The sequence below is a fragment of the Megalopta genalis genome, chromosome 1 (genome assembly GCF_051020955.1).
Source record: "Megalopta genalis isolate 19385.01 chromosome 1, iyMegGena1_principal, whole genome shotgun sequence".
NCBI classification, from domain to species: domain Eukaryota; kingdom Metazoa; phylum Arthropoda; class Insecta; order Hymenoptera; family Halictidae; genus Megalopta; species Megalopta genalis.
In genome coordinates, this window is record NC_135013.1 from 2,414,672 (window position 1) to 2,441,842 (window position 27,171).

At 35.4% G+C, this 27,171-nt stretch overlaps 5 protein-coding genes across 15 annotated transcripts; 2 read left to right on the top strand and 3 right to left on the bottom strand.

Moving 5' to 3' along the window:
- Positions 1–213: 213 nt before the first annotated feature.
- Positions 214–5,873, top strand: LOC117223592 (calpain-7). Of its 2 annotated transcripts, none has more exons than XM_033475957.2 (13): positions 214–523; positions 647–951; positions 1,025–1,188; positions 1,293–1,506; positions 1,588–1,910; positions 1,987–2,119; positions 2,248–2,438; positions 2,514–2,741; positions 2,814–3,058; positions 3,378–3,586; positions 3,838–4,046; positions 4,117–4,349; positions 4,422–5,873. In XM_033475957.2, the coding sequence occupies exons 2-13, from the start codon at positions 768–770 to the stop codon at positions 4,564–4,566; spliced, it is 2,478 nt and encodes an 825-aa protein (XP_033331848.2). In that variant the 5' UTR covers positions 214–523; positions 647–767; the 3' UTR covers positions 4,567–5,873. The 2 variants fall into 2 exon arrangements, with proteins under 2 accessions (XP_033331848.2, XP_033331849.2); XM_033475958.2 differs by having other exon boundaries at positions 711–951.
- On the bottom strand, positions 4,776–14,337 carry Ptpmeg (protein tyrosine phosphatase Meg). 7 transcript variants are annotated; one of them, XR_013032705.1, is made up of 19 exons: positions 13,127–13,220; positions 12,552–12,763; positions 12,339–12,467; positions 12,203–12,251; positions 11,950–12,117; positions 11,756–11,876; positions 11,602–11,689; positions 11,377–11,529; positions 11,064–11,296; positions 10,818–10,988; positions 10,559–10,736; positions 10,253–10,420; positions 10,002–10,177; positions 9,457–9,656; positions 9,026–9,369; positions 8,304–8,588; positions 7,986–8,220; positions 7,823–7,929; positions 4,776–7,759 (listed from the first exon to the last, which is right to left on the bottom strand). XR_013032705.1 is itself a non-coding variant. In XM_076518767.1 (17 exons), exons 2-17 carry the CDS (start codon positions 12,699–12,701, stop codon positions 8,137–8,139), a joined length of 2,697 nt encoding a protein of 898 aa, XP_076374882.1. In that variant the 5' UTR covers positions 12,702–12,763; positions 13,706–14,337; the 3' UTR covers positions 4,776–8,136. The 7 variants fall into 7 exon arrangements, 4 of the variants coding, with proteins under 4 accessions (XP_076374882.1, XP_033331847.2, XP_033331846.2 ...); XR_013032704.1 differs by having other exon boundaries at positions 4,776–7,929; XR_004490967.2 differs by having other exon boundaries at positions 7,823–8,220.
- Positions 14,338–14,565: 228 nt separating this feature from the next.
- Positions 14,566–20,548, top strand: dre4 (SPT16 homolog, facilitates chromatin remodeling subunit dre4). 2 transcript variants are annotated; one of them, XM_033475949.2, is made up of 15 exons: positions 14,567–14,909; positions 14,998–15,102; positions 15,460–15,624; positions 15,724–15,876; positions 15,954–16,100; positions 16,188–16,454; positions 16,527–17,235; positions 17,308–17,506; positions 17,570–18,620; positions 18,705–18,783; positions 18,866–19,034; positions 19,109–19,207; positions 19,307–19,372; positions 19,438–19,554; positions 19,642–20,548. In XM_033475949.2, exons 1-15 carry the CDS (start codon positions 14,841–14,843, stop codon positions 19,646–19,648), a joined length of 3,402 nt encoding a protein of 1,133 aa, XP_033331840.1. In that variant the 5' UTR covers positions 14,567–14,840; the 3' UTR covers positions 19,649–20,548. The 2 variants fall into 2 exon arrangements, with proteins under 2 accessions (XP_033331841.1, XP_033331840.1); XM_033475950.2 differs by lacking the exon at positions 19,307–19,372 and having other exon boundaries at positions 14,566–14,909.
- Positions 20,549–21,411: 863 nt separating this feature from the next.
- On the bottom strand, positions 21,412–23,395 carry LOC143258827 (uncharacterized). The gene is made up of 2 exons (XM_076518897.1): positions 23,282–23,395; positions 21,412–21,854 (listed from the first exon to the last, which is right to left on the bottom strand). Exon 2 carries the CDS (start codon positions 21,852–21,854, stop codon positions 21,561–21,563), a length of 294 nt encoding a protein of 97 aa, XP_076375012.1. The 5' UTR covers positions 23,282–23,395; the 3' UTR covers positions 21,412–21,560.
- A 655-nt stretch (positions 23,396–24,050) lies between these two features.
- On the bottom strand, positions 24,051–26,774 carry LOC117223595 (glutathione S-transferase LANCL1). 3 transcript variants are annotated; one of them, XM_033475962.2, is made up of 10 exons: positions 26,483–26,774; positions 25,965–26,078; positions 25,714–25,893; positions 25,488–25,639; positions 25,274–25,421; positions 25,051–25,191; positions 24,789–24,971; positions 24,561–24,707; positions 24,374–24,476; positions 24,051–24,308 (listed from the first exon to the last, which is right to left on the bottom strand). In XM_033475962.2, exons 1-10 carry the CDS (start codon positions 26,519–26,521, stop codon positions 24,232–24,234), a joined length of 1,284 nt encoding a protein of 427 aa, XP_033331853.1. In that variant the 5' UTR covers positions 26,522–26,774; the 3' UTR covers positions 24,051–24,231. The 3 variants fall into 3 exon arrangements, with proteins under 3 accessions (XP_033331853.1, XP_033331856.1, XP_033331855.1); XM_033475965.2 differs by having other exon boundaries at positions 25,965–26,098; positions 26,564–26,773; XM_033475964.2 differs by having other exon boundaries at positions 26,564–26,772.
- Between the last annotated feature and the right edge of the window lie 397 nt (positions 26,775–27,171).

Sequence of the window (27,171 nt, forward strand, 5' to 3'; positions counted from 1 at the left end):
CAATGTAGCTTGTTTTACTTTACCATGTTTGCGATCTCACTCTATTCGCGCATTCGTTTGCCTGGCGCAAGCACGGTTGTCATCTGTGCGAACACTCACACATAGAGCCCGCTGGTTTCGTTCTAACTCTCTCTCGGTCATCTCCCGTTCTCTTTCTAAAACAACTGCGCGGAGCTGGATGTGCATTAAAATGGTGGGGATAAAAGCGCTCAGGATGAAGAGGTAGAAATCGCTTGCTATGAAAAGGCACTATCGTACGTATAGCTAGAGTTTGACTAAACAAAAATGATCCGGTTTCCTGAGTTAGAATGTTACTAGGGCGGGAATATTGGAGAACATTCTAATTTCAAGTTTAATGGTGATTGATACAGTGAGATCATTAATTGAATCGAATTAAAAATTTATAGTTAATTGAATGAGCATTAGCTATATGAATGAAATGTAACTGTATAATACCTAACCTATACAGTTTATTATGACAAGTTAAAGACAATTATCAGTTATCTCAAACTGTTAAAAAATCGTAAGTATACTACAAATATAATAATATATTGTAACATTGTATTATTTTCAATATATCGTAAATATTTATAAAAAGTAAATACAAACGTATGAAATGCAATTTTAAATGAATGTGTCATTGAAGTTTTAGGCAACATTTAAGTGAAATTAGATGAGTATGAAATACATCGGCTACATATGTATTCCAGGAAAGGTGAAGCATTTATGTATTTAAAATTACTAATATAATAACACAAGTTTAGAAGATGACTTTAGAAGCTGCACAAAATGCAGCCCGAAAAGCTGTGCAGTTTGACAGTAACAGTCAACATAAGCAAGCCATGTACTACTATAACATTGCTATTAAATCTCTTGCCGAGTTAAAGGATCCTGTATATGATCAGAAAGTTACAGAGTATCGAGACAGAGTAATAGCAATACAAACTTTGAGTAAGTTCATTATTTTCAAGTCATCTATGTATTATGAAAATATATAGAATAATAAGACAATGGAACATTGCAGTCAATGAAGAAGACAGAAAACATCATAGTGCACAACCTGTACATCAATCAGAAATACAAAGGTGCATGTTCCTTGTAAATCAAGCTCAAGATGCAGATGAATCAGGCTCGAAAGATGTAGCTATAAAGTTGTATACAGATGCTGCTGAGCTTGGACTAAAATTCGTATGTAATAATACGGATAATTAAATATTAAATATTTGAAACAATTATGTACACAGATTTATCCTCCATGGGGTATTAAAAATTGTCTTTAATTATGGTTACAGAAAACTACTGATCCTGAAGTGAAGGGAAAATTAACAGCACTTGTTCGACTGGCCTTGGATAGAGCAGAATCTTTGAAAGGTGTAAAAATAGTTGACAGCAATGACATTCTTAAATCGCTGTCAAAATTGCCTCCGGTACCGGAAACAAGTCTAGACTTAGATGTAAACATAACATCACCAGATGCTGCAACTTCTACAAATTCCTTTAACACTGGTAATGGATATCTTGATGTTGAATATCGAAGTAGTTCCTGTTTAATAATTTTTATTATAAAAATTATTTGATATTATTCAGGAAAACAACCTCGGCCCCCTTTGCAACATGGCAGCAGTGTTCATTTGAAAGTAAGCGGTGGTAGTAGCAGTTACTCTGATGAGGAGAAATGGGTTTTGCATCATAGTTCTCATATTAATGATCATAAGTTTCTTCCTTTTATGAGTATCGATCTTACAGAGAACTTTCATTTTCCCCTTCCATTCACTGATAAAGACGGTTTACTAGAACTAGCACCAAAGCAGAAACCAGACTTTGCAAGATGGGCACGTCCAGAAGAATTGTTTTCTGAGCCAACTATGCTTATGACTCATCATGTTGATTATTACAGCATAAAACAAACTGTTCGTAAAAAGTTTTGGTCATTTATTTACCAATAATCAATCTCATTTCGGATTTCAATCTCATCTAAAATTTCAGGTTGTTTCTGATTGCTCTTTCGTTGCGTCTCTTGCCGTTAGCGCTCAATACGAAAGAAGATTCGGACGCAGACTAATTACATCTATCATTTATCCACAAAATAGAAATAAAGAACCAATTTATAATCCGTTCGGTAAGTAGTAGTTTCTCTAACTTACAAACTACTTCTTGTGTTTTTGAAATCGTATGGATTTCTGGTCATTTGTTATCTCATCAGAAATTTATTTCAATAAGAATTAAATCGCGAGTATTTTATGTTAGGAAAGTACATGGTGAAACTTCACATTAATGGTGTTCCACGCAAAGTTATAATAGATGACTTATTGCCTGTAAGCCGATACAACCAATTACTTTGTTCCTACTCTAGCAATCATGGTGAGCTGTGGATCTCGTTACTCGAGAAGGCTTATATGAAAGTAATGGGTGGTTATGATTTTCCTGGCTCCAACAGCGTAAGTTACTTTTCATCTTACACGTCGCTATTCATTTATTAAAATACGATTAATACCAACTGTTCCTTCCTGTAGAATATAGATTTACATGCTCTGACCAGTTGGATACCAGAAAGATGGGCCATAAGACCGGAGGAACCAGATTTTAATAAGGATAACTTATTTAACGTTTTATTAACACGATTACGTAAAGGAGATGTACTAGTGACAGTAGCCACTGGAAAGTTATCTGATTTAGATGCTGACAGGACTGGGCTTGTACCCTCTCATGCATATGCAGTTCTTGATGTCAGGAAAATAAATGTAAGTCGTTAGTTCCTAACAAAGGATCTATACAAAATTGATATTTTATTCAAACTTGTATTTATTTCGTAGGATGAAAGATTACTGCTACTTAAAAACCCTTGGTCACATTTACGATGGAAGGGAAATTATTCTGAACTCGATACCGTACATTGGACTAATGAATTGAAGGAAACATTGAATTATGATCCAGATTCTGCCTCTCAATTTGATAATGGTATATTCTGGATCGATTACGATAGTATCTGTCGCTTTTTCGACGTGTTTCATATGAACTGGAATCCAGGTCTATTCCATTACACTTACTGCATGCACCAGTAAGTTGCGATTACTATATGAGCCGTTTATTTTGAAAGTGGCATAAGTCACTTTACCGTAATGAAAAGTGGTGATTTTTTAATGTTTATACGAAATTATTTATACTGAGAAAAATATCAGTATCCTGAGATAACAAATACAAGTAAATCTTCTCGAAAGCTAGCATCCATATTTTTAAATGTGTTGAAACGCAAACCCTTAAATATATCGACTTAAAAACAAAGTGACTTATGCCACTTTCAAAATAAACGGCTCATATGTTTTAATTGAAGATTGCTCTGCATGTGCAGAATTTGATTAAAATCGTTTGTTTAATAGAATGTGGAATGCGGGTGTTGGTCCAGCGAAAGATGCGTATAATATAGGCGATAACCCGCAGTTTTTATTAGAGGTGCAAAGCAATGTTACAGGTGCAATATGGATTCTTCTTACAAGACATATCACAGACATCGCAGACTTTCGGGAAAATCAAGAATACATAACAGTATTAGTCTATAAAAATGAAGGAAGAAGAGTATATTATCCACGTGAGTGTAACAATTTTAAATATATTGAAAAATAGATTTAATATTTTATAAAAGCTTTATTTGCATATCTTGGAGTATTAGTCTTAAAATAATACGTAGTCATGTTACGCCATCTACGATTATTGGCGGTAACTTTAAGAACTACACGTAAATCAATTACTGAAAGTGATAGAGTTCTAACTCGTGGTAATATTGTAATTTGTTATGTAAATGACGCAAACTCTACTAATTGTAAACAATCTATTTCATAGATGATCCGCCACCGTACGTTAAAGGTGTAAAAATAAATAGTCCACACTATCTTTGCAAAATAAAACTAGACACTCAAAGCGACACACGGTACACTCTAGTCGTTTCGCAATATGAAAAAACAAATACAATATATTACACTTTACGCGCGTATGGCACATGTCCGTTCACGTTACGCAAGATGTCTACCTTTTACAAATATGAGAAAGAGGTATGATTTTTTATATAAATGTAAATACAGTATAGTTTTTCTTTATAGTCAATAATAATTTTTTTTTTAGATTACTGATGGTCAATGGAACAGCGTTACAGCTGGCGGATGCGTCAACCATCCGACGTACCAAAATAATCCACGTTACCAATTATTGTTAGAAAGTTCAACTAATGAGAACTATCTGTTAATTATATTAAAGGGTCCAAAACAATATCAAATAGGATTTGACGTTCTGTCGGTAGTATTAAATGATCCCGAAGCGCCTGGAGCGTTTAAAATGAAAGACTCTGGTCCATTTAGGTAACGTATATGTAAATTATGCACTATAAGAGCTTTTTATAGAAAGTGTACTAATGACTCGATTTAATGTAGGTCAGGGTTCATCTATCTCGAATTGGACAATGTACCAGCCGGAACATATAATATTATTCCATCAACGTACAGTCCCGGCCAGGAAGGCCCATTTTTCTTAACATGTAAATCATCTTGCAAACTGCAACTTCAACGGTTACAATAACCGAAATGAATTCTAGCATAAATTATTGTTTTTGTATTTAACGAAGTTTTGATGGTATATTATAGAGCTGTGCAAAGCACAATTTATACACCAATTATATATTTAAAAAAAGGATGTTATTAAATATTTATATTTATTATTACAATATCTTGAATATACCAAAGTATACAAGATAATGTCATTAATGGTGAAGTGATTAAATGACGAAATACTATAAAATGTTTTTATTTTATATTTTTGAAGTACAAATTAGTATTGAGACTAGACAACTACTGACTGTATTATGAATATTTTTGTGGCACTTTATTTATAATTAGCATTTATTTTGTGTGGTATCGTTTGGCACGTATGCAGCTGAATATCATTGAATATAGCTTCTCAATATTTCAATAAACTATTCAATATTCTTTGTACTGTTTTTATGTACACACGAAGAATGAGAGTGAATTCGAATGTTTTGCTTTAATGAATTATGTCAAATGAATACTACGCGGAATACATGTTCTTTAAAAATGCAGTGTGAATACAATATCTATTTTCATAAATGTATTGTTAATGTTTTCTATGAGATTTACAAAAGAATGTTTCTCGCGTTTTTCTTGATATATATATTTCACGTACTTCGCTGTATTTTGCACCTATTGTGTAGAAACAATGTTCTTAAACATTAATTCTGAATTGATCAGAATCATTTCTTTTGATTACATCACTGTATTACATTATCTTTGTATTTGTTCAAACAGAGTCCAGTGTTTAATATCATATATGCGTTAGAACGTAAGATCTAAGGTGCTACTTAAACAATTTAATTTATATCTGTATCTCGGATAAAACATTTGTATGGTTGTGATATTTTCATCGGTTTATATCTATTGATGTAATCGTTCGTGAGTTACCGGTTACAGCTTGAAATGTAAGCGATTGATTACACTTATAATTACTGCTATTTATAATGTTATTGTATCGTTAATAATACAATAATAATTGTAAATAAATAGTTGCGTGACCTGTATGAAATCATGGTTTATGAAATAGGAATTACAATGAAACGTAAATATATTTACATAATTGTTGACAGATAAATTATAAAAAAAAATTATGAACAATTATACAAATAATATACAGAAACTCAATGTTAATTTAAAATGAAATTGTTAATATAACTGCATCGAGTGAAGCTGCTAAAATGTAACAGTCGTCGAGACTGTGAATTCTCGCCTTGTAACTGTGGTCTGGTTGCACGTAGAAGGCACTATTGTCAATAATTTAGATAAATATCATTATTAAAGACACAAAAGATATCAAAACGGCATTGTGCTTTTACTACTTACTGTTATGATATGCCTAACAGATTCACCCAATCCTTATGTATTTATCATCGAAAATATTTAACAACGAAATGACGACCCCCCTCCCCCCCTTTGCAGTCCAGTCTTATTCATAATAAAAAATCATTTTGCACCAATATGTCTACATTTCCAATCTCTTCAATTCGTATTTCTAAAGATTCGAACAAAATTGTACGAGATGCGTATATTTTGTATTTGCGACACTGGTAATCTAATCACTGGTATTTATCAATATTTTAAAAGTAAGTTAGGACGATGAAAATGGACACTTACACATAATTAATACTTTAAAGAACCGCAAAGGATTACAATATACATGTATATGTACATACAAAAATGGCAACGTGTTTGTAATACGATATTATATATCCTACACGCAAATAATTTATGTGTTGCATTCTTTGTTAAATGATATCCACGTTTATATAAATATTTGATGACAGACACAAAGAAGTAAATACAATTTTGTTTCAATTTAATTTCCGTTGTTCTATTTTTCTTTGTGCATATAATTATTATTTGTGATTTGAAGAGGAATTGTATTGCATCAAACAATATGAATGTACGGTTTTTTTTTAATTAATAAAAAGAAAAGTCTTCATCTCTAATTCAAAGTCTTTCCGGATTCATATGTTTTGTGCGTGAAAGATACTTTTGCGATAAATTTGAAGTACCAAAAACTCAGTTAACCAGACTGTTCAATTTTCGTAAAGGTTTTACGTATGCAAGACACAAAGATATTTGGGCATTGCGAAAAATGGGCGGAAAGTAGAACACATTATACACTTATAAAAAAATAGTACGTTTTCTTAACATTCATAGAACGTTTAAAGGACGTCAATGATTCTTGAAGAGGCATCTTCTCAAGATAGATTACTTCGTAGCACATTTTACATCACTGTTTTTGATTTCATTCTACGTTCTTACTATCGACCTTACTCGCAAACTAATTTGAACTACGTCCAAAATTCGAACACTACCATTTTCGGTTTCAAACAGTTCTCTTTACAATTATATTTGCACTTTGCTCGCGAAACGAGCGTAAACTTTAATACTTCAATAGTATATCTGCCATTTAGATTAGTCCGTTCCTTTTTTTTTTGTTCAATAAAATCTAAACTGTACACTGTTTATACGATATTAGAAATTGTTACGTTCGTTATAAGTAGAATATGATACTTAGCCATAAGTTAATAGTAGAAACGGGTCGCTACGAGTTAAAAAAAATTTTTTGTTATCCATTACACGAGCATACGTGCTACTTTCAGCTATTAGATATAATGAAATATTGGTAATTTGATCGAAGATGGCAATACTTTCAATTATTTTATGGCCAAGCAGTATTTACGACTAATACGCTTATCTCGAAATTATATGAAAACGTTTAAAGATTCAAAAATCGTGTCTTACGGTTTCATTTTATAAAATTACATTCTGTAGCTTATTGAAATAGATTAACTATAGACTTTACCATTTCTTTTAATTCTGCGCTTAATTACTTTGTAACATCTCATCTCGCGGTTGTCTTCAAGGCAATATTTCTATATTGACACCTCCAGTAATTCTAACAATTTGTTCTCAACATTCCAATTAACATTTATAGATCTTAAGGCGTTATGCTTAATTTCATGAGTGTGGTCGCATTTGCACTATTATTATCTCCCGATAACAATCTGAAAAATAGTACCCTACGGAGTCGAATGAAACGATGATTCTTTTTGATGAAATGAATTTGATCTTCGCAATTAGAGCACAATAAACTTCCTAGAATCGAACTTTTTCGTATTTCCGCATCCCATTCCTCACATGGTAGCCGAAATTAGTAATGATATTCAATTATTAAACTACAATAGAAAATCATTTTAAATAATACGTTTTCCAGCTTAAATATAAATTAGTAAACTTACTTCGTCAAGATCGCATTATTTACAAACGTTCGTCCAAACGAGAACTTTGATCAACTTCAAGATCTTTCGTCGAACTAAGGATGCCAAAATTATATGTTCCTTCGTATCTATTAAATGATGTTCTATATGAAAATTGATTCGCGAGAAGATAGAAACCACCTACCATAAATATCAATATATCTTCTCTACTAATCAATAATATATGTGCATATTATTGTCTGAGTATAAAATTGTCATCTAATGATGTGATGCCTTTCTCTTACGAAAATGTAAGAAACATGGTAAATTACAATGCGTTTCTACTCCTCTTCTTTTCACCTGCTGAACTCGGGAAGTGGTTTAGCTATTCCTTCGCTGTAAGCCTTATGCACTGCTTCGCACACGAATCTATACTGACTCTATAAAAAAGTAAATACTCGTATTATTAACTATAATAGGACGATCTTACCTTGTCAACGTGTACTTGAAAACGTCAACTCACAGCATTTTGTATCATCATCGCCCTTTGATCTCTCATAGAACGCACAATGTCTAACGGATACACCGGTTGATTCGCTTCAATAAGACACAGTGCCGTTTCCATTAATACTAAAACACCTGTTCTACCAATCCCGGCAGAACAATGAACTACAGCAGGTTCTACTATTCCTGTTCGAGCTGCCCTCACTCTCTCGGTAAAAGTTGTGAACTGTCTCCAATCACTGGGTACTCCATGATCGGGCCAACTACAGTATTGCATATGTGTAATATCTCTTTCTTCTCCAGTCTGAAACGTACACGCATAATTAACACGTATGCCATGATCGTTTATCTACAGGGTGTCCCGAAAATGTCTCGCAATTCGGAAATGGGAGGTTCCTGAGGTCATTTGAAGCAACCTTTTTCTTTGCAAAAATTTTCTCCGAGGCTTCGTTTACAAGTTATTAACGAAAAACACTGACCAATAAGAGGCGAGCTCGGCTGGCGCGCGGCGGCCCAGCCAACGAGTGCACGGAGCCCAGTTCGACTCATTGGCTCGGCCGTCTCACGCTGAATGATCTCGCCTCTGATTGGTCACTGTTTTTCGTTAATAACTCGTAAACAAAGCCGCGGATTGCATTTTCGCTAAGGAAAAAGTTACTTCAAATGATCTCAGAAATCCCCTACTTTCGGATTGCGAGACATTTTTGGGACACCCTATATAAGTAACGGCATTATCCTTACGTTTATATCACGGAGTATAAATTCCCTAAATATGAAAGTTTCTTCGACGTTTTCAACCGTAGAAGTGAGCGTGAGATTTCGTAACGTGAGAGTCTCGTTAAGAGCGGGCCAATACTGATGGCATTTTGCTCTACCGCGCTCAACAAGGGTTGTTAGCATGACAACAAGAGTGCTGCCTGCCTCTAAAACCATCTGCCAAAAATCAGCGACGGTAGTTGATAATGGTCCTTGTGTAGCAATGTATCTATTGATAATTCCCGATCCAGGGATCTCCATGTTCACGTAGTTAGCGTTAATGTAATCACCGTTCGAGGAACCCATAAGTATTACTCGAGTAACATCATCTAAACAACATACAAAGTATAAGTTTCTGGAACTTGTTTCTTAAATTAAAACATACAATCTCTCCCTGTTTTTTTCTTCTCACTTACACGGCGAGATATCTCGATAACGATTTTTATTTTGATTTTCAGGCTTCTTGGATTCCAGAGAAGTAAGCTCGGGATTCTTTCGGTACAGCTGCTCGTACTGAGCGATTAGAGCACCACTCGCAAGACCATCGGCGAGAAGCAACATCGACTGTGCTAATGCATCTGATCCAATCGCCGCATGAGGCGCATCCGGTACATATCTTAAAATATTAAGGTAACAACACACATTTGCCTTTTAATACCTACTGAGTGATTCTTGCAGAGTGTCACTTCCCAAACACGAATCCGAAAACCGAATTGCTACATCACTATATCAATAAAAAAAAAATGCGGGTTTGCGCGAAAACTAAAAACGTTAGGAAGGTCACATTGGCCTAAAGAGTAGAGAAAATGTTCCTAAATATGTCAGTGACGCTCTACAAGAATCGCCTAGTGGGTATTAGAAGACAGAAAAAAAGTTTAAATTTGTTGAACAGTGTAACCGAGGTGCCGCAATAATATTTCAAATGTGAAAAATTAATAACGTTTGCAAATAATTCCTATACCTATACGGTGGTTCCTCTTCAGACGTTTCATCGGTACCAGCTAGTGCATTGTACAGAGCATTTGGCCTAACAGTTAATGTCAGCTCACCGGAACCAGAATCGCGGGATTTACGAATCAGATGTACTACATGCTCGTGCAATAATCCACTCACGTCAATTCCATTGATGTAGACTACCTATTTGATTAATATATTCATGATGATTACCTTATGATAAGCATGATAACAACTATATAATAGTAAAATATGTACCTGATCTCCTTCGTTTAGCTTTGGATAGCAACGATCAGCGGGTGTGTTCGGAGCCACCCTAGACACTAAAATAGGCATGTCAAGGTCCAAACCACCTTTCACATTGAATCCAAACCGACCCTGTTCATCTGGTGTTAGAGTTATCGACACCAATCCATCTTCTACAATCTGTGATAATAATCGACCATTATATAATCTATTTATAAGTAAAAGTTTCGTTGTACGGTCTAAAGAAATAATACAGCGTACATTCATTTCTAAAACTGAGAGTGAGAATAAATTGAGAAAATATTGAAACAGGAGTACCTGAGGGGCAGGTGAACTGGTAGGTTCACTATAATCTGGTAAATCATAAATATTTCTTTCAGCAGTTGTATCATCGTCTGCATAACTTAAGACTCTAGACCCTAATACGGGAGAAAATGCGTTGCCTTGTGTATGTGAACCTGATATTTCATCTCGAAGGGATAAGAAACCACCCTCGCTATGGAACAAAACAAAAAGCGATGCAGATCACGTTGAAAATATTGAAAATTCTAAGATGTTAAATTATTTTTCAACTAACTCATCGCTAGGATTGCCCTCGCCCCATGCTTGGCGAGGTTCGCGAGCACCAAGAGATTGAACTTTGTTATCGTATGGTCTTGGAGGTCTTCCAGGAAGTACAGATAATTTTCCTTTGTCGTCTATAAGCGGAGCCGATGTGACTCCGTGTACCAATCTTTTACTAGGAGATCTGTTATTGAAGTCAGTACATGAGAATCGTTCAAACTGTAACACTGAAACGGAAATGGAGAAGTATTAATGTTACCGTATAAATGTTCTTTCTACTCTCGCTCTGTGTTTTCCGTCTTCGACTGTCTGGAATTCTGTACGTCCTGAATAAGTGAACCTACTGCTTAAGGTAAGAGGAAAGCGTCTCGGCCTCATTTTGGGACTATGCAGCCTGAAGAACGTGTGATGCTCCACGCATGCTTTCCATAAATTTTTAGAACTACGATATGTCTGCATGTTGAATCCCAGTAATGTATCGTAGTTTTCTGACTGTAATATGATTTTGTATAATTTACAATCAAGCTCTATTCACTTTGTCTTTTATTTTCACTATTCGATGCTATAGATACCTGTTCTCTCCTAAGTTGAATGAAAAATTGTTTTCGCTTAAATGATATTTTAACTATTTTCGACCATGAGAACACATTGATTTTGATTCCATTCTGAAATACGACTAAACCTATAGACGTTACGCCCAATTGTATTTCTTTATTTGTTGAATCCTAGGAAAGCAAATAATTTCAATAAAATAGACTTATGCGATATCATTAAAGTCGTACAATGTAGGTACATACTCTTGCTTTGTGTAATTCTACTCCATACATATCTAACCTCTTTGCATGATCTAGAAAATTGAATTCTGCATCGGCCGGTAACTGACCCCTAAAAAGGTTTTATAATTTTAACAAATTATATATTGATAATATTCGATATACAGTTTCGACATACTTATGAAGTTTATGTAATTCAGCTATCTTTTTCTCCATTTCCTCGGTCTGACCTGGTATAAGCTGCAGCCTAGACAGATATCCTGCACCATGTTCTTCAGGATGATAGTCACCTAACTCAGCTACAATTACATCGAACGAAGCACATGAATTCACTATAAAATTGTGTAATTCTAAACGCAGTAATATCCTCACATTGAACGGTGTAGCTGGCAATAAGACATGCTGTACTTGGTGGTAACTGAAGTTTTCCTTGAAGAATGTCTCTTCGTATTTGCAAGTAAAATTGATACCTGGTATACTCCTCTTGCAATTTGCTAGGATCTGATACATAAAATTTTACCCTGAAATAAAACTGCCCACCTGAAACAATCGATTTTGATTAAACATTTTGTTAACTTTATTTTCTTGCACTATATACAAACATGTATTTAAATATGATCTTTACCCTTACTTCTTATCTGCTTTTTAACTGGTTTGGTAGGATCTAACCACCTCTGAAACGCCAATGGAATTTGATTATCATTCGATTCACCTACTGAATGATTTTTAATTAAATCATTTGACTTCTGGGAGAGTTTTACCATTACATCTGGAGAATATGTACAAGCTGTCGCTCCATTTTCTGCATATTGTAAACCAAAATAGTCTTTCTCAACAAGTTCTAAATGTTGAAATACCAAATCCAATAATGCTTGACCTTTTGCCCTCTTCTAAAGTGATCGTAAAGAAATATATTATATTTGACATTAGATACTATTTTATTCTTTTCTTAATTAACTATTTCAAGGACTTACATCTAGCTGAAACGTGTGTTGTGTATCATCGAGAAAAACAACAGTGGCAGACAGAGATTTCAATCTACGATTCCTTGCTAATTCAGCACCACGAACGTGGTAGCTCCCACTGGAGCCACTCAACGCTCTGCGTGACACGCTTTCGATCATCTCAAAGATATGAAGGCGTGTCAACCACCTTCCCGACACCACCTCTCTGCTATGCTGACCACCTGAATCAAGAATTTCGTATGCAACAGTTAAAATCAATACTCAGAATATGTTTGTAATTAGGAATAAAATATTTATAAATAAACACATTCATTTTCATGACTTAATGTCTTCTAGGAATTTAATTTCAAGAGCGATAATGTATGTAATTTTATTTGTGCAGAGACTTTGATCACTCGTTATAAGCACAAAAACTGGATCTTTTAAAATATAGTATTTGAAAGACACTGCTTTGCTTATGATAGATGGAAGGTTATGTTAAAATCCATGTTATTAATTTTGAAGAAATGATTGAAACGAATGAATATATCCGGTGGAAGCACACAGACTGATTAATTCTACATCACTATTAAAAGTGTAATTACATTCAGTCGATGTCATTGAAAACAAATTCATTGGGTCAGTAATCTAATGTCAGTTACATAAGCAAGTTCATGTCTACTGCGTGCCAGAATAATGTAGAACGGGATATTCTGAAAATAGTTTACATAGAAGAAGCAAAAGGAATGCATTAAATGCCAATATTCTCGAGTACCTTGAGCTAGTCTCAGTTAAGAGAGACCTTAAACTACAATTATTTACAGACAAAGTTACATAAATCAACCTGAAATGTTCATTCGTTCAGGTTTATTTTTATTTTTTTATACATTTCCACCGTGAACGCATTGAAATATTGTTGAACAGATTCGACCGCAAAAATCATATGCGGGGTCGTTTAGCAGCGAAAACGCATTTGCCAATGCAGTTTTTCCAACTGTTACGACGGAAATCGAAATTATTCAATAAACGTGATATTCTAAGGCAAAGGTGAATAAAAGAAAAATTTGTCTCGAACGGACATCGGATCTTCGAACGCAAGTGTTTCCGGCTTATTAGTTATTCGTATGCATAGCAGCAGCGGTCTCGCGGTCACATTAGGATTGCATTGTAAAATCTGCGCTTACATTCATGATCCGTTGCAGTGCTTCCAGTGCCGTTTTCACAGGTGTCCTTATACAATTGACAGAGCAGCAGCCAACGGCCAACATTCGTTAGCACTGTCACGGAGTCGAGTTTATCGGAGCATCGGAGAATGTATTGTCTGCTCGAACGTATCACAGTATCGACGAGAATTTTTTCCTCTTTAAAGCCCTTCTCATTATTTTTTTATATCGGCATATTAACGCTTCAACGGTGTCGAGATATCGTCGTACCCCTTAAAACAGGATGCATTGAGATTGTTCGACGTCGACCGTTCGACCTCCTCGCTACAGTTCCCAATGAAACACGTTTAATCGCATAGAACTGCGCTTCTTTCACTCGCACCGTAGCAACATATAAGGTAACACTCTAATAAATCGGCACGAGCTAGGCGACGATGTGAATGAATTACAATCGAAGTTCTCTCACACATTTGCGACGATCGTTACGGGTAGACTAATACAGGTGGGCCGGCAATCGTATCACAGTTCCGTAATAAATATCATTTTTTTCCTGATGATACATATATCGTAGAGATTAGAATCTTATTTGCAATAAAATTGACGCCCCGATAGGAACCCCCTGTCCCTATGCATACGTGCATATATGTATGCATTGGATTACACGTCGCGTGCGTGTGATGTTAGCCATAGAATAATCGTTTTTAAGACACCGTTATCGATGTCACGACTCGACTGCAAGGTCCTCTATTCTATGTGAAGCGTATGCTCTATGCTTGCTCGTGGCAATGTAAACGCTCCTCAAGGGAGACGTTAGTTCGTCTGGCGACTGTTTGGGGCATTGCCAGTTGATTTTAATTCGTGAATTATCTACGCCTTGCATAAATCCGTTCCCGCCGCGTGGTCCGTAGTTTGTGGACTACAGTTGTGGTTTGGTTATAAATCCCCCCATCTCCGCATCAAACGGTGAATTTTGATAGTATTACGCATTTTGTATGGAACACAGAGGAAAATGTGATAATATTTAAGGATATCGTGTCGTCTGAATGTTTAGTTCATTATCTTTTACGCTGGGACTATTTATTATAGTTTTATGTCGAGTTGATTTTGGGGAAGGAAGCGTGTTGTGCTGTACCGAACGTGTCGAAAACAAGAAGCGATGGCAAACGTATCTGTTGACAAAGACACATTCTTTCGGCGTATGAAGCGTCTTTACGCCGCGTGGAAGGTAACCAATTGTTTGCACTGTTTCCTTGTTCTCAACGGTTATTGCTCCACGATAAACTCAATAATCGTAATATTTTTTGATTCGACAGGATGGAGAAGTTGGTACAGATGACAGTTTTAGTAAAATGGATTGTCTCGTCTCTGCCGTGGGTACAGACGAGGATATTGTTTATAGTAAATCAACAGCGTTGCAAGTAAGCTTGATTTATTTTTATACCTCGATATACTTCAATATTTCTTTACTGTTTCTATGTTTCCATTGTTCTGTTCTAGTTTAAAATTATTGTATAACCTAATTTTTATAATTTCATAAATTAGAATTTCCTGAGTTTAGTATTTTGTGCAAAAACTTTATATATATTTCTGTAATAGTCATATGTGCAATACGAAACAGCTCTTGCAGCTGTGCATTATAAATTAGGTATTAATTATATAACTAACAAAGACTCGTTAGATGTAAAATGGTAATTTCTTCCTCTGTTGTGCGACTCAAGTATTCAATAATGCTTTAATGTTATTCTTGTTTCATTAAACATAATCGATCATTTCAGACATGGCTACTCAGTTATGAACTTACCGATACTATAATGATTTTGGCGGAAGATTCTGTCAATTTTCTGGCTAGTAAGAAGAAAATTGAATTTTTAAGAAAGTTAGAGAACCAAAAGTCAGAAGAAACTGGGGTGCCTCCTGTAAAACTGCTTGTGAGAGACAGAGTACGTATTCTATGCAACATGTACCTTCTCCAGACAAGTGTAAACTTGTAATTTATTGTCCGATATATTTCTTAACTGTGTATATGATTTTTTTAAAAGAATGACGAAGATAAAGCCAACTTTGCCAAACTCATTGAAATTATAAAACAAAGCAAGAAGGGTAAAACATTAGGCGTGTTTTCAAAAGAAAATTATCCAGGTGCCTTTATGGATGCATGGAGAGCTGCATTGAAGTCTGAGTCTTTTGATACGGTATGATATAATTATGTGTAAAATAGTGGTATTAAGCATTAGTCTACTTATTTCATATTATATACTTTATTATTTAGGTTGATGTAAGTGCTGCAGCTGCATATGTAATGTGTCCAAAAGAGGATGCTGAAATTCTCACCATAAAGAAAGCATGTCTGGTGTCTGTAGATGTTTTCACAAAGTACCTTAAAGATCAGATTATGGAAATTATAGATTCTGACAAAGTAAATGATCTTACGTTTGTTAAAACTATGAACAAGTCCAGCAACAGAGGTGTTACAGTTTATAATTTGTATTAATTTTAATTTCAGAAAGTTAAACACTCAAAGCTTGCAGAAGGTGTAGACGCAGCTATAACAAATAAGAAGTATGTAACTGGCGTCGATGTTACCCAAGTAGACATGTGTTATCCAGCGATAATACAAAGCGGTGGAAACTATTCCCTAAAATTCAGCGTTGTTAGTGATAAGAACACTTTGCATTTTGGTGTCATTGTTTGTTCACTTGGAGCACGGTACAAGTCTTATTGTTCTAACATAGTCAGAACACTGCTGGTAAATCCCACGAAAACGATCGAGGTAAATCTTGTATGACCGTGATTTACGAACTGTACATAGAAGATACTAACGTATACATATATTTACCCTTAGGATAATTACAATTTTCTTTTACAATTGGAAGAAGAGATTTTAAAGAAATTGACATCCGGAACAAAGATAAGTGAAGTATACGAAGCTGGTGTGAAATATGTAAAGGACGAGAAACCAAATATGTTAGACCATTTAACCAAAAACTTTGGATTTGCTATGGGTATTGAATTTAGAGAAAGCTCCCTGCTTATTGGTCCAAAGACCCATGCGGTAGTGAAGAAAGGCATGGTATTTAATGTTAACGTCGGGTTGTCGAATCTCTCGAATTCGGAAGCCAATGAGAAAGAAGGAAAAATGTATGCTCTTTTTATCGGTGACACTGTCATGGTTAATGAAGGTCAACCAGCTACGAACTTGACACCGTCAAAGAAAAAAGTTAAAAATGTTGGTATATTCGTGAAGGATGAAGAGGAAGAAGAAGAAGAAGGAAGTGGGAAGGAGAACGAACCTAAGCCCGAGATGCCTCTTGGCCGTGGTAAGAGAACTGCGGTCATAGAATCCAAGTTGAGAACGGAGCATAGCTCGGAAGAGAAAAGAAAACAACATCAGAAGGAACTGGCGCAACAATTGAACGAAGTAGCGAAAGCTCGGTTAGCTCAGCAATCTGGTGGAAAAGAACAGGAAAAAATACGAAAATCGACTGTATCGTACAAAAGTTTGAGTCACATGCCTCGTGAACCGGAAGTCAAAGAATTGAAGTTATATGTTGGTAGGTATCAGCAGTGTGTAATTCACATATTTTCGTGTTCACTTAATTTCTACTATTATTATTATTTTTCAGATAAAAAATATGAAACGGTAATTCTACCGATTTTTGGTATCCCAGTACCCTTTCACATATCCACCATTAAAAATATTTCTCAATCCGTCGAAGGAGATTATACGTATCTGAGAATCAACTTTTTCCATCCTGGTGCTACAATGGGACGTAACGAAGGTGGAACTTATCCACAACCAGATGCTACATTCGTCAAGGAAGTGTTAGTATCATGTTTTCATTTGTTTGTAAACGTTGCATACTAACGATTTTACCTTTATTTCAGAACATATCGAAGTACAAACACCAAAGAACCTGGTGAAATTTCGGCACCGTCGTCCAATTTAAACACAGCCTTCAGATTGATTAAAGAAGTCCAAAAGAAATTCAAGAACAGAGAAGCAGAGGAAAGAGAGAAAGAAGATCTGGTGAAGCAGGATACATTGATATTGTCGCAAAACAAGGGCAACCCTAAACTGAAAGATTTATACATTCGACCAAACATAGTCTCGAAAAGGATGACCGGAGGTTTGGAGGCACATGTTAATGGATTCCGATATACTTCGGTCAGAGGGGACAAAGTCGATATTCTTTACAATAATATTAAGAACGCCTTCTTCCAACCATGTGATGGAGAAATGATTATATTGCTTCACTTTCACTTGAAGCATGCTATAATGTTTGGAAAGAAAAAGCACGTGGATGTGCAGTTTTATACAGAAGTAGGCGAGATCACGACGGATTTAGGGAAGCATCAGCATATGCATGATCGCGACGATCTGGCTGCTGAGCAATCCGAGCGAGAGCTCAGGCACAAGTTGAAAACCGCTTTTAAAAGTTTCTGCGAGAAGGTTGAGAGCATGACTAAACAAGAAATTGAATTCGATACGCCGTTCCGGGAACTAGGATTCCCTGGAGCACCGTTCAGGAGCACTGTTCTTTTGCAACCTACTAGTGGTTGCTTAGTCAACCTTACAGAATGGCCTCCGTTTGTTATCACATTAGAGGACGTTGAGCTGGTCCATTTCGAGAGAGTACAATTCCATCTGAAAAACTTCGATATGATCTTCGTCTTCAAAGACTATCATAGAAAAGTTGCGATGCTGAATGCCATTCCTATGAACTTGCTGGATCATGTAAAGGAATGGTTGAACTCCTGCGACATTAGATACACGGAGGGTGTACAGTCTCTGAATTGGACCAAAATTATGAAAACAATTACGGACGACCCTGTTGGCTTCTTTGATAATGGCGGTTGGACCTTTTTGGACCCAGAGAGCGACGCAGAAAATGATGAGGTGGAGGACGAAGAGGAAGAGGAGGACGATGCTTACGAGGTTTGGAATATATTATGTCTGCGATTATTTGTAGAAATCTTATTCGATTAATATTCATTGTATATATATATTCTGTTCCTTTAGCCAACTGATTTAGACAGTGAAGAGGAATCAGATGATGATTCTGAGTACTCTGAAGCTTCTGAAGACTCAGACAGTGAAGGTATTTCATTTGTTTTAATTATTTTGCAACAGGCAAAGGAAAGGTCGATGTTTTTCATTGCAAAAGTTCTTTTGTTTTGTAGAAGAAGAACTGGGCAGTTCTGAAGAATCTGGTAAAGATTGGTCAGACTTGGAACGAGAAGCGGCCGAGGAAGATAAAGAAAGAGGAGACGACCAATTCCGTGATGATTATAATTCTAGCAAAAAGAAGAAGTCCAACCGCAAACATTCACCTTCGCTATCAAAAGACAGGTAATTATTAATTCTCCTTTGTAAGCATTATACTCTTGTACGAATGAAACTTATGTTTTGTTAATTTATTGCAGACACAACTCGAAACATAAGAGCTCTTCCAGTAGTAAAGACAAAAGTAAATCATCGTCCAGCAGTAAAGACAAAAAATCCTCATCGTCGGACAAACACAGGTAAGATATTGCTTTTATTTCGCACGTGTTTATAGCTTTAACTTGGAACGCTAAGACTTGTTGTTAAAACGTATTAAGTCTATGCTTCTAAAATTAAAGATCGGATCGATCACGGAGTGGGGGATCGCACAAGAAAGCGTCTCCTTCCAAATCGTCCAAATACAGGTGATTAATATAAAAGTTTGTCTTATAGACAATATTTTGTTACGCCTGATTTTCTTTCTGCGCAGTCCCAAGAAGAGCGACAGACACGACAAACACAAATCGAGCCATTCTTCATCTAGCAGTAAGAAACGATCTCGCGATGACAGTGCCGAAAGAAACGACAGGGGGTCGAAGAGGTCTAAGTACGTATAATAATAATTATTACTTCATATTCATTGTAAGTTTATCATTATTAATGTCATTGTTATATATATATGATTATCTTATAGGAAGTGAAAAGGATTGCCTCACTCGCTGAAAAAAAGCACATGCAAAAAAAGAACACCAAGTTGATTCTACCTAAAAGCTTTCTCACTCGTGGTACGTCGATTAAATTAGAAGAACAGTACATTTTCTTGCATTGACTTTATTAAATGGTTGGTGAACGATTCATTGATATTACTTGGGATATTCGAATTTGAATTTCCAACACATTTATTATTTTTTACGGCACTGTTAATACGTGCCAGGCATACTTTTTGTTAGTTTCTTACAAATTTATGTATTAATGTGTACTTTCAGTCTTTGTAATTTATACATAATTGTTTTATTTAACACAGAAGGTATACTTAGGAAAGTATACTTTAATAATATAGATACTAACACAGAATTATTTCATTCCATTATACGATAACTAGACTGCAAATGTTTATCAAATCTTGATATTCTTTGTACTTTGAATCACAAATACAAAAATCCAATCGTCAAGTATTTGTGCAGAAGGTTCTGTTCTAAAATTGAAAATAAACCTGCAAAAATATCGGCAGTTTAATAATAATGAACTAATTACGTTGGTGAAACTGTATTAAAAAAAATCAAACAATATTCATTGTATAGATAGTGACTGAAAGGAAAAATTGTTTCGTCTGTTGTAATAACGTTCACTAATGAAAATGGGCATATATGTTTATTCATGACTATTGTGGCAAAGAGTAACCTGTTATAGGTACAATCATAACACGGCCTCAATGCAAGACAATGCACTAGTGATAACCTTCGTACATAAGATATCCAGAACTTAGACATTAAGTCGCTAAGCGAAGAAAGCTGAACCGGATCAAAAAACCCTTTGATAATTACGTTCGCATTGTTCTGAGATTTGTACCTTGGTAAACGAAATAAATACTTTTTAAGTTATTTATCATTAATGTACGAATAATTGTCATTCATCGGGCGTCGAACAAGTGGCTTCGATGTATTTGTGCAGTTTCATTGGTAAGATCTTTCAAATACAAATCTTTTTATTTTTATATGAAGGAAACTACATTATAATAAAAATCCTTGTTTAACAACTGAATATAATACATTTTTAAGATCATAAATATTACAAAAACCTGCTCCAACCACCTGCTAAGCAAAAATGTTTTTGTGATGATGTAAAATGAAAAATCGAAATACTGTTTCTAAATAACCGTAACATAAGATGTAATTAAAAATTCATACATCTGTGAAACGTTACGTAACGACTTTCCTGTTGAATTCGAGAGAAGAGGAAAGAAACAAACATGATGGGAACCCGTGGCGGTGAAAGTGTGATGAAAGTGTAAGTTTTGCGAAACATTTCACATACCCTTGGCTTATTCTTGTCTTATTTTTTTCAACGTCTTCGGTAACCAACCTGATCCGAAATACAGTTAATTGATGATTTGATGTTACATTCGAATTATCATACAGTGTTGTTCAACATGCACGAAAGAAGAGCCATCTCGATAACAACGTGAATGTAGGAGAAGTGAAAGTGTACCGCTGGTTTGTGGTTCTACAGCTTTCTCCACGACATCGCTGGCCACATACTTAATTCTGGCAGTCGATTTCATTCAACGTTTCACAATACATTGAATAATGTATCTTTCTTTACGATAAATCAATTTGACAATAATTTGACTTTATAAACAAATGATATTCGAACATTCACATATTTCTCCAGATTCAGAGGATCGATTCCCGATTTTTTCTTATTAACGAGGTACTGTTTAGCATCTAAATGATAAGAACAAATACACGTTTTCAATCGTTTATTCACGAAAGGTGAAAAGTCTAAGTACATCGTTTAAAAAAAGGAGCACATTATCACATGTCATAAATATTCGGTACAAAACTTAGGACTAAAGAATTCTTTACAAGGATGTTTCGGATCGAAGAGTCCGGTCTAAGGTCGTCCTATCTGATCGATCTGAGCTTGAAGATTGTTCACCACTTCCGGTGGCACATGGTCACCCAGGATTTCGAAAAGATTGATCTTCTGATCGCCGGGGATCGATTCGTACGCCGCCAACTCGATGCCTTCTTGTACTTTCTGTATCGTCGCGTCCTTTGGAATAAGATAAGTATTTTGCGCCTGTTTTATAGCCTCATTGCTGAAAATTTGACCGTCCTTTTGCGGGTACGCCAAGCATGCACCAACCAGAAGCAGTACCGCCAGCATCGTTAAGCGAACAGCCATCTGTAAAACAGAAGCGAACAGTTTCATAATACGTTGATTTTGAAATCGCTGTAGGTAAGAGCATTGATTTTCGTCAACGACTAGGTTTCCTCGTGTAGGTTGAGAGCGTTCCCGCGTTTTTTCTACGCCGAGAAACAGGTTCGAATCTAGAGCGACATTTATCCTGTATTTTGTCGTGATGTGAGAGGGATGCTCGATCCGGTTTTTACAAGAGTATATCTGACGCAATTAGGTGCACACATAAGTGTAGCACTGTTGATTGGTGAAAGATTGGAGTCCGATGCAAGACACCATTTTTGGCGAAGCAGCGTTCTAATGCAACAACCATGCTTACCGTGTTCGAATATCGTTTCAACAACGAAAGTAAAATAATAAAAAAAAGGAGAAATATTATGCGAAACTCTGGAGCATAGTATAAATTTCTATCGTGAATTTTTATCGCAAATTGCAAATTTATTTTGATTTTTCGGTGAACTCGGGGGCGGGAAAAGCTGCGCACGATTGTATGCAACCCTTGCAACATGCGTGTATTAAGAATAAGAATAAAACTAATTATGCTTGAATAATAGGTATTCGTCGATAAAAATATTCTTAAACGTCGGATAAACTAAACTTTCATTCAACATTATTAAACTCTATCTTATATTGACTGTTAGACTTTAATTACACGAGCTATAAATCCGTTAATTACTGCAGTATACCGATAATGGAGTATGTTAATTTCGTTCTTAAGACACACTCTCACTTTCACCGCAGCCTCTCGAGAGTAATAAACCGTTGTAAGATCAAGAGATCGGTCATAGATCGTTGCTTCCCACTGGTTCTGTTCTCAACAGAAACGATTAAACGATACAAAAAGAAATGAGGCTTCAAAGTTACACAAGAACCGATGATGTATGATAAAAGAAAATAGGACAATGAGATATGTAGATTGTAATCTTCGTGAATTTGCAAGAAATTGTAAGGCAATTAGCCCAATCAATTCGAAAACTCTTAGTAAAGTTGAACATAAATTTGATACTCTACTTTCTTTATGGTAAATCACAGGTGAGATAATGATTGTGATCAATGAATTATTAGCCAAGTTGAGCAGTAACTTCTATAAAAAAATGTCTATATATGCAGAAAATTATATTTTATTTTACATGGGAATTTAGATATATTTAATGATTATGAATCTTTGAATGTAGATTTTTCTATTGCAACACATATTGTTCTTTCCGTGGACAAATGTGTTGTGAATTGCTTAAACATCCTCGGTCTAATCACTGAAACAAAACGTATACGGTTTTTTGATTTTCTAGGCACTTAAGGAATTACATTGATGTCGGTGCACGACACTTGGCGCAGTTTTGGGAGTAATTCTTGGAAACCAATTAAATGATCGCGAAAAGCAAGACCCTACTACGGTGGGGAATGGTACTCACGTCGAGAGCGTAGTTTCAGAATCAGTCGCTATGGAGCAAAACTAAAGCGCGCCGCCGGCAGAAGCGGCTTTTATACTCGAGATGTTCACCACTCCTGCCCAGCCAGCGAGGATCCACCTTCCAACTAGTTAAAAGTTCCAGGAAGAATCGCTCGTTGACCACTTACACTTTCAATCGCCATGTGAACTATCAGTCTTTCCAATCAGATATAATTATTATAGTATTAATGTTAGCGACGAGTGACTAACAAGTAGCCAATTCGTTTATGATTTACACTTCAGAAAATAATAAATATTCCAAAATTAAATTATCCAACCAAGAAACAAAGTAAATTAATAAAAATTTAAGTACAGAGTAATTTAATTTGATAAAAAAGATACGGTTTTTCGTGTCGCGGTAAATTAATTCAACGAATGCAACAGAAACATTGATCTTGAACTTGGAAACTAAATAAAAGTTGAATATGAGATGCCGTATTCTTATTCTAAATATTTAAAAAAATGCCTGATGTCATGATGAGGTCAATGCTCCGACAACAACGAAAGTTTTGAATGATGGTAGTATTTGGAGCATTTCTCTTTACGCTTTTACAAATACCATCGTACGACCCGTCATGAATATTAGTGACCCATTGACCAATATAGAGCTGTGGACTTCGGATTTATTGGTGCGGCGTGACCGAGGTTTCACTTTTACTATTGTCTCTTTCAAATGCGACGTAAGAATTAGTGTTGCACTATGATCTTAACACGTTAATAATATTCTATGATAGAATCTGTAGAGTGATTTATTCATTAATAAAGGATACATTGAGTTACATGCTCTCACATGCAATTTTGCTTATGAATTGGAAATATAAGTTTCATAGTAGTCTGTAAATGATCTAATTCAATATTCTATTGATCGCATATTTATGTTGAACAAATAATAAATGTTAAGGTAGTTTCATTTTACACCGAGTAAGCTGGAAATTTAGCCGAAGATGGATTTTGCATATCAAGTAAGAAGTAAATCGTACCGGCAAGACCTGAAATAGTATATGCACCATTAAGTGAAAATAATTCGACTAAACTGAAAATTACAACACAGTACCTTCAAATAATGAAAATGGTCTATCAGGAGATCTCGTTTGATGTGTTCCATAATCGATGCACCATTCTGCAAACTTGCAAGCTCTGTACAAATGTTTTATATCCTGAAACAGAAGCAGAAGTTCATTAATATTTAGACAGTTCAAGTATAAATTTAATAAAAATATAATTTGCTGTAAAATTCTAACTTTTGTTTGTTGGAAAAGACATAGGAATGCATAAGCATTTCCAGCAACCCCGTGACATATTCCATACCCCTTTTTAAGTAGACCTCTCTTCCAAATCACTTCGCCGCATTGTAGAGCGGTGTCCAGGTACTTCTTGTCTTCATATATCTATTTAAACGTATAATTACTTAGTTACTTATAGTTACTTAGACTTCATTAATTCATTGTTTCAGTAAAAATAGTGGCAACCTCATACGCTAAACAGAATAACATGGGCATTCCAGGTGCACCATGACACCAATGTACCAATTTGTCTGTATTGCTTCCAATGGATGATGGAAAATTTCCAGAAGGATAACGTAAGTTTTGAAGAAATTGTAATGCTGGGTTTATATCGTTTTCCAACTGAGATTGTGTTAAGTATGGTCGTGCCTAGAACACATTTATTCTGAGCAGTGATCTACACCCAGTGTACGTTTAAATCGGAGGCACAACAATAAAATTTCCATACTTGCAATAACAGATAAAGTATTCCACCTAATCCATGTGCACCGCCGAGATATTCTGAATTATGCCAAGCATACATTATGGGTGTTTTGTATTTCCTCGATGAGGCATATATATTTCCTGATTTGATTGTGATTGCAATGACCTGATATAATATTTTTAATGACTCTAACTGATTCTGTAATGGCTTAATCAACGTTATCGTCATTTTAATTTGAAGTTAATACCTGTTTGATAAGCTTATCCTCTATGGGTGGAGGAGATATATGTTTATTCAAGAACAGAAGGGCAAATAAATATCCAACTCGTCCATAAAGCAGTTCATCGGGTAAATCATTATCTTCATTCAAAACATGAGGTGATAATGACTTCAATCTAAAAGGAAACATAAAAATTGTTACATATTTATGCATGGAACACGAGTACCATGTACATACGTACTTAGTTATTATATTTTTTAATTCTTCTTTATTCCCTTGCGAATGAAGAACGACTGCATACAGAGCCAATGGACCAGTAATGCCAGTTAGAAATGTAACTTCACGCCTACTTCTGAATTTGCTCACACATGTTCTCAATAGTTCTTCTGCTTTCTATATAAAAAGTTGCATTAAAGTTAATTACTTGAATGAAAAGAAATATATAATATACATAAACTTATAATTACATCAATGTAAGCAGGTTCATCCAAACATTTGCCACAATGGTAAAAGAGATATGCAATCCCAGCTGATCCTGTATACACGGAATAATCGTCATGGGATAACCAATGCTTCTGGTTCTCTTCTAATCGATCCAGTAATTTCTTTGTACCCTTATATATTATTTCTTTATATTCTTCATTGATCTGACAGACACAAAATATTTTGATCATAAAATTTTAAAACATTGATTTTGTAATCGGTATATGTAAACTACCTCCTTTGTTGCAGCATTCACAAGTTGTTCAGCTTTTGGATTAGGATAGTCCTCAAAAGGATTGTCATAGTACCTGGTGCTCTCCATGATATTTTCTTGAACACTGTTTACAGTCTGTGGGATCCAATTTTGTCCTTTATATAATTTACATTTATGTAAATAGTAGTGTAAATAGTAGCTAAATTAGTAGTATTAGCGATTATATTGCATGTAAACGATTTTTAACTTGTACTCGAATACTATTGTCACTGTTAGGAATTGAACCCTAACAAAATTGCCGGTCTACCCGGCAAAGTAATCGGACAATATTTGCTCCTGTCAGGTGACAGCGTTTTCTGCTCTTTAAAAACTCGATATTATATATTGCTATCAATATGCCGTAAAAATTTCTATTAAATACAAAAACCTATAATGATAGCAAAGAAAAATCAATTTAATAACTTAATAAGCCTTTGGCTTACATACATACATACATATAACTATACCGATCTAATCTCAAAAATGCTTTAATAACAAACCTGTCTTTTCGACAGTATGGAGAAAAACCGTCGTAACATAAATAAGCGTAATATAAAGTTAATTGAATGCTTGGAACTTACGCGACTATTTTAGCAATAAATACATAGGTATCGTAATATATGTAAATGCAACCAACACATATGCAAGAGATGCCAAATATAAACACTTGACAATGTAATAACAGTTATGGTTTGTTCACACCTAAAGAGCGTTTTGCGTGCATATTTATATTCCGCATCTATGTACAATACACTTTAGGCTCCGTCCTTTAGGTCCATGGGGTTATAATAGTCACGTGATTTTACGGATTCAGCAGGTCGGTATCTGACAGTACAGATTTCGTTACAGAATCACCAACAGTCGATTTTGGCTAATAGTTTGAGTGTTTCGCCACTGCACCAATTGGCGCTGTACGGACATCGGACGGAGCTTCAGTTTTTCTCCGCAAAAAGCGCCAACGTCGCACGCATGCGCAGAATGCAGGGTCGCCGAAAAACATTAATCATGGCAAAACGAGGCCATAAAAAACTAAACCGAGGATACAGAATCGTTCAGGAAAATCTATTCTGTCGGGTGTATATGGTCTAAGGTTCATATACTGTCGCACTGTTAGTCATTACCACCTGCGATGCGCATGCGTAAGAACATGTGCCATTCCACGATTCCAGAAAGGGACGACACATTTGAA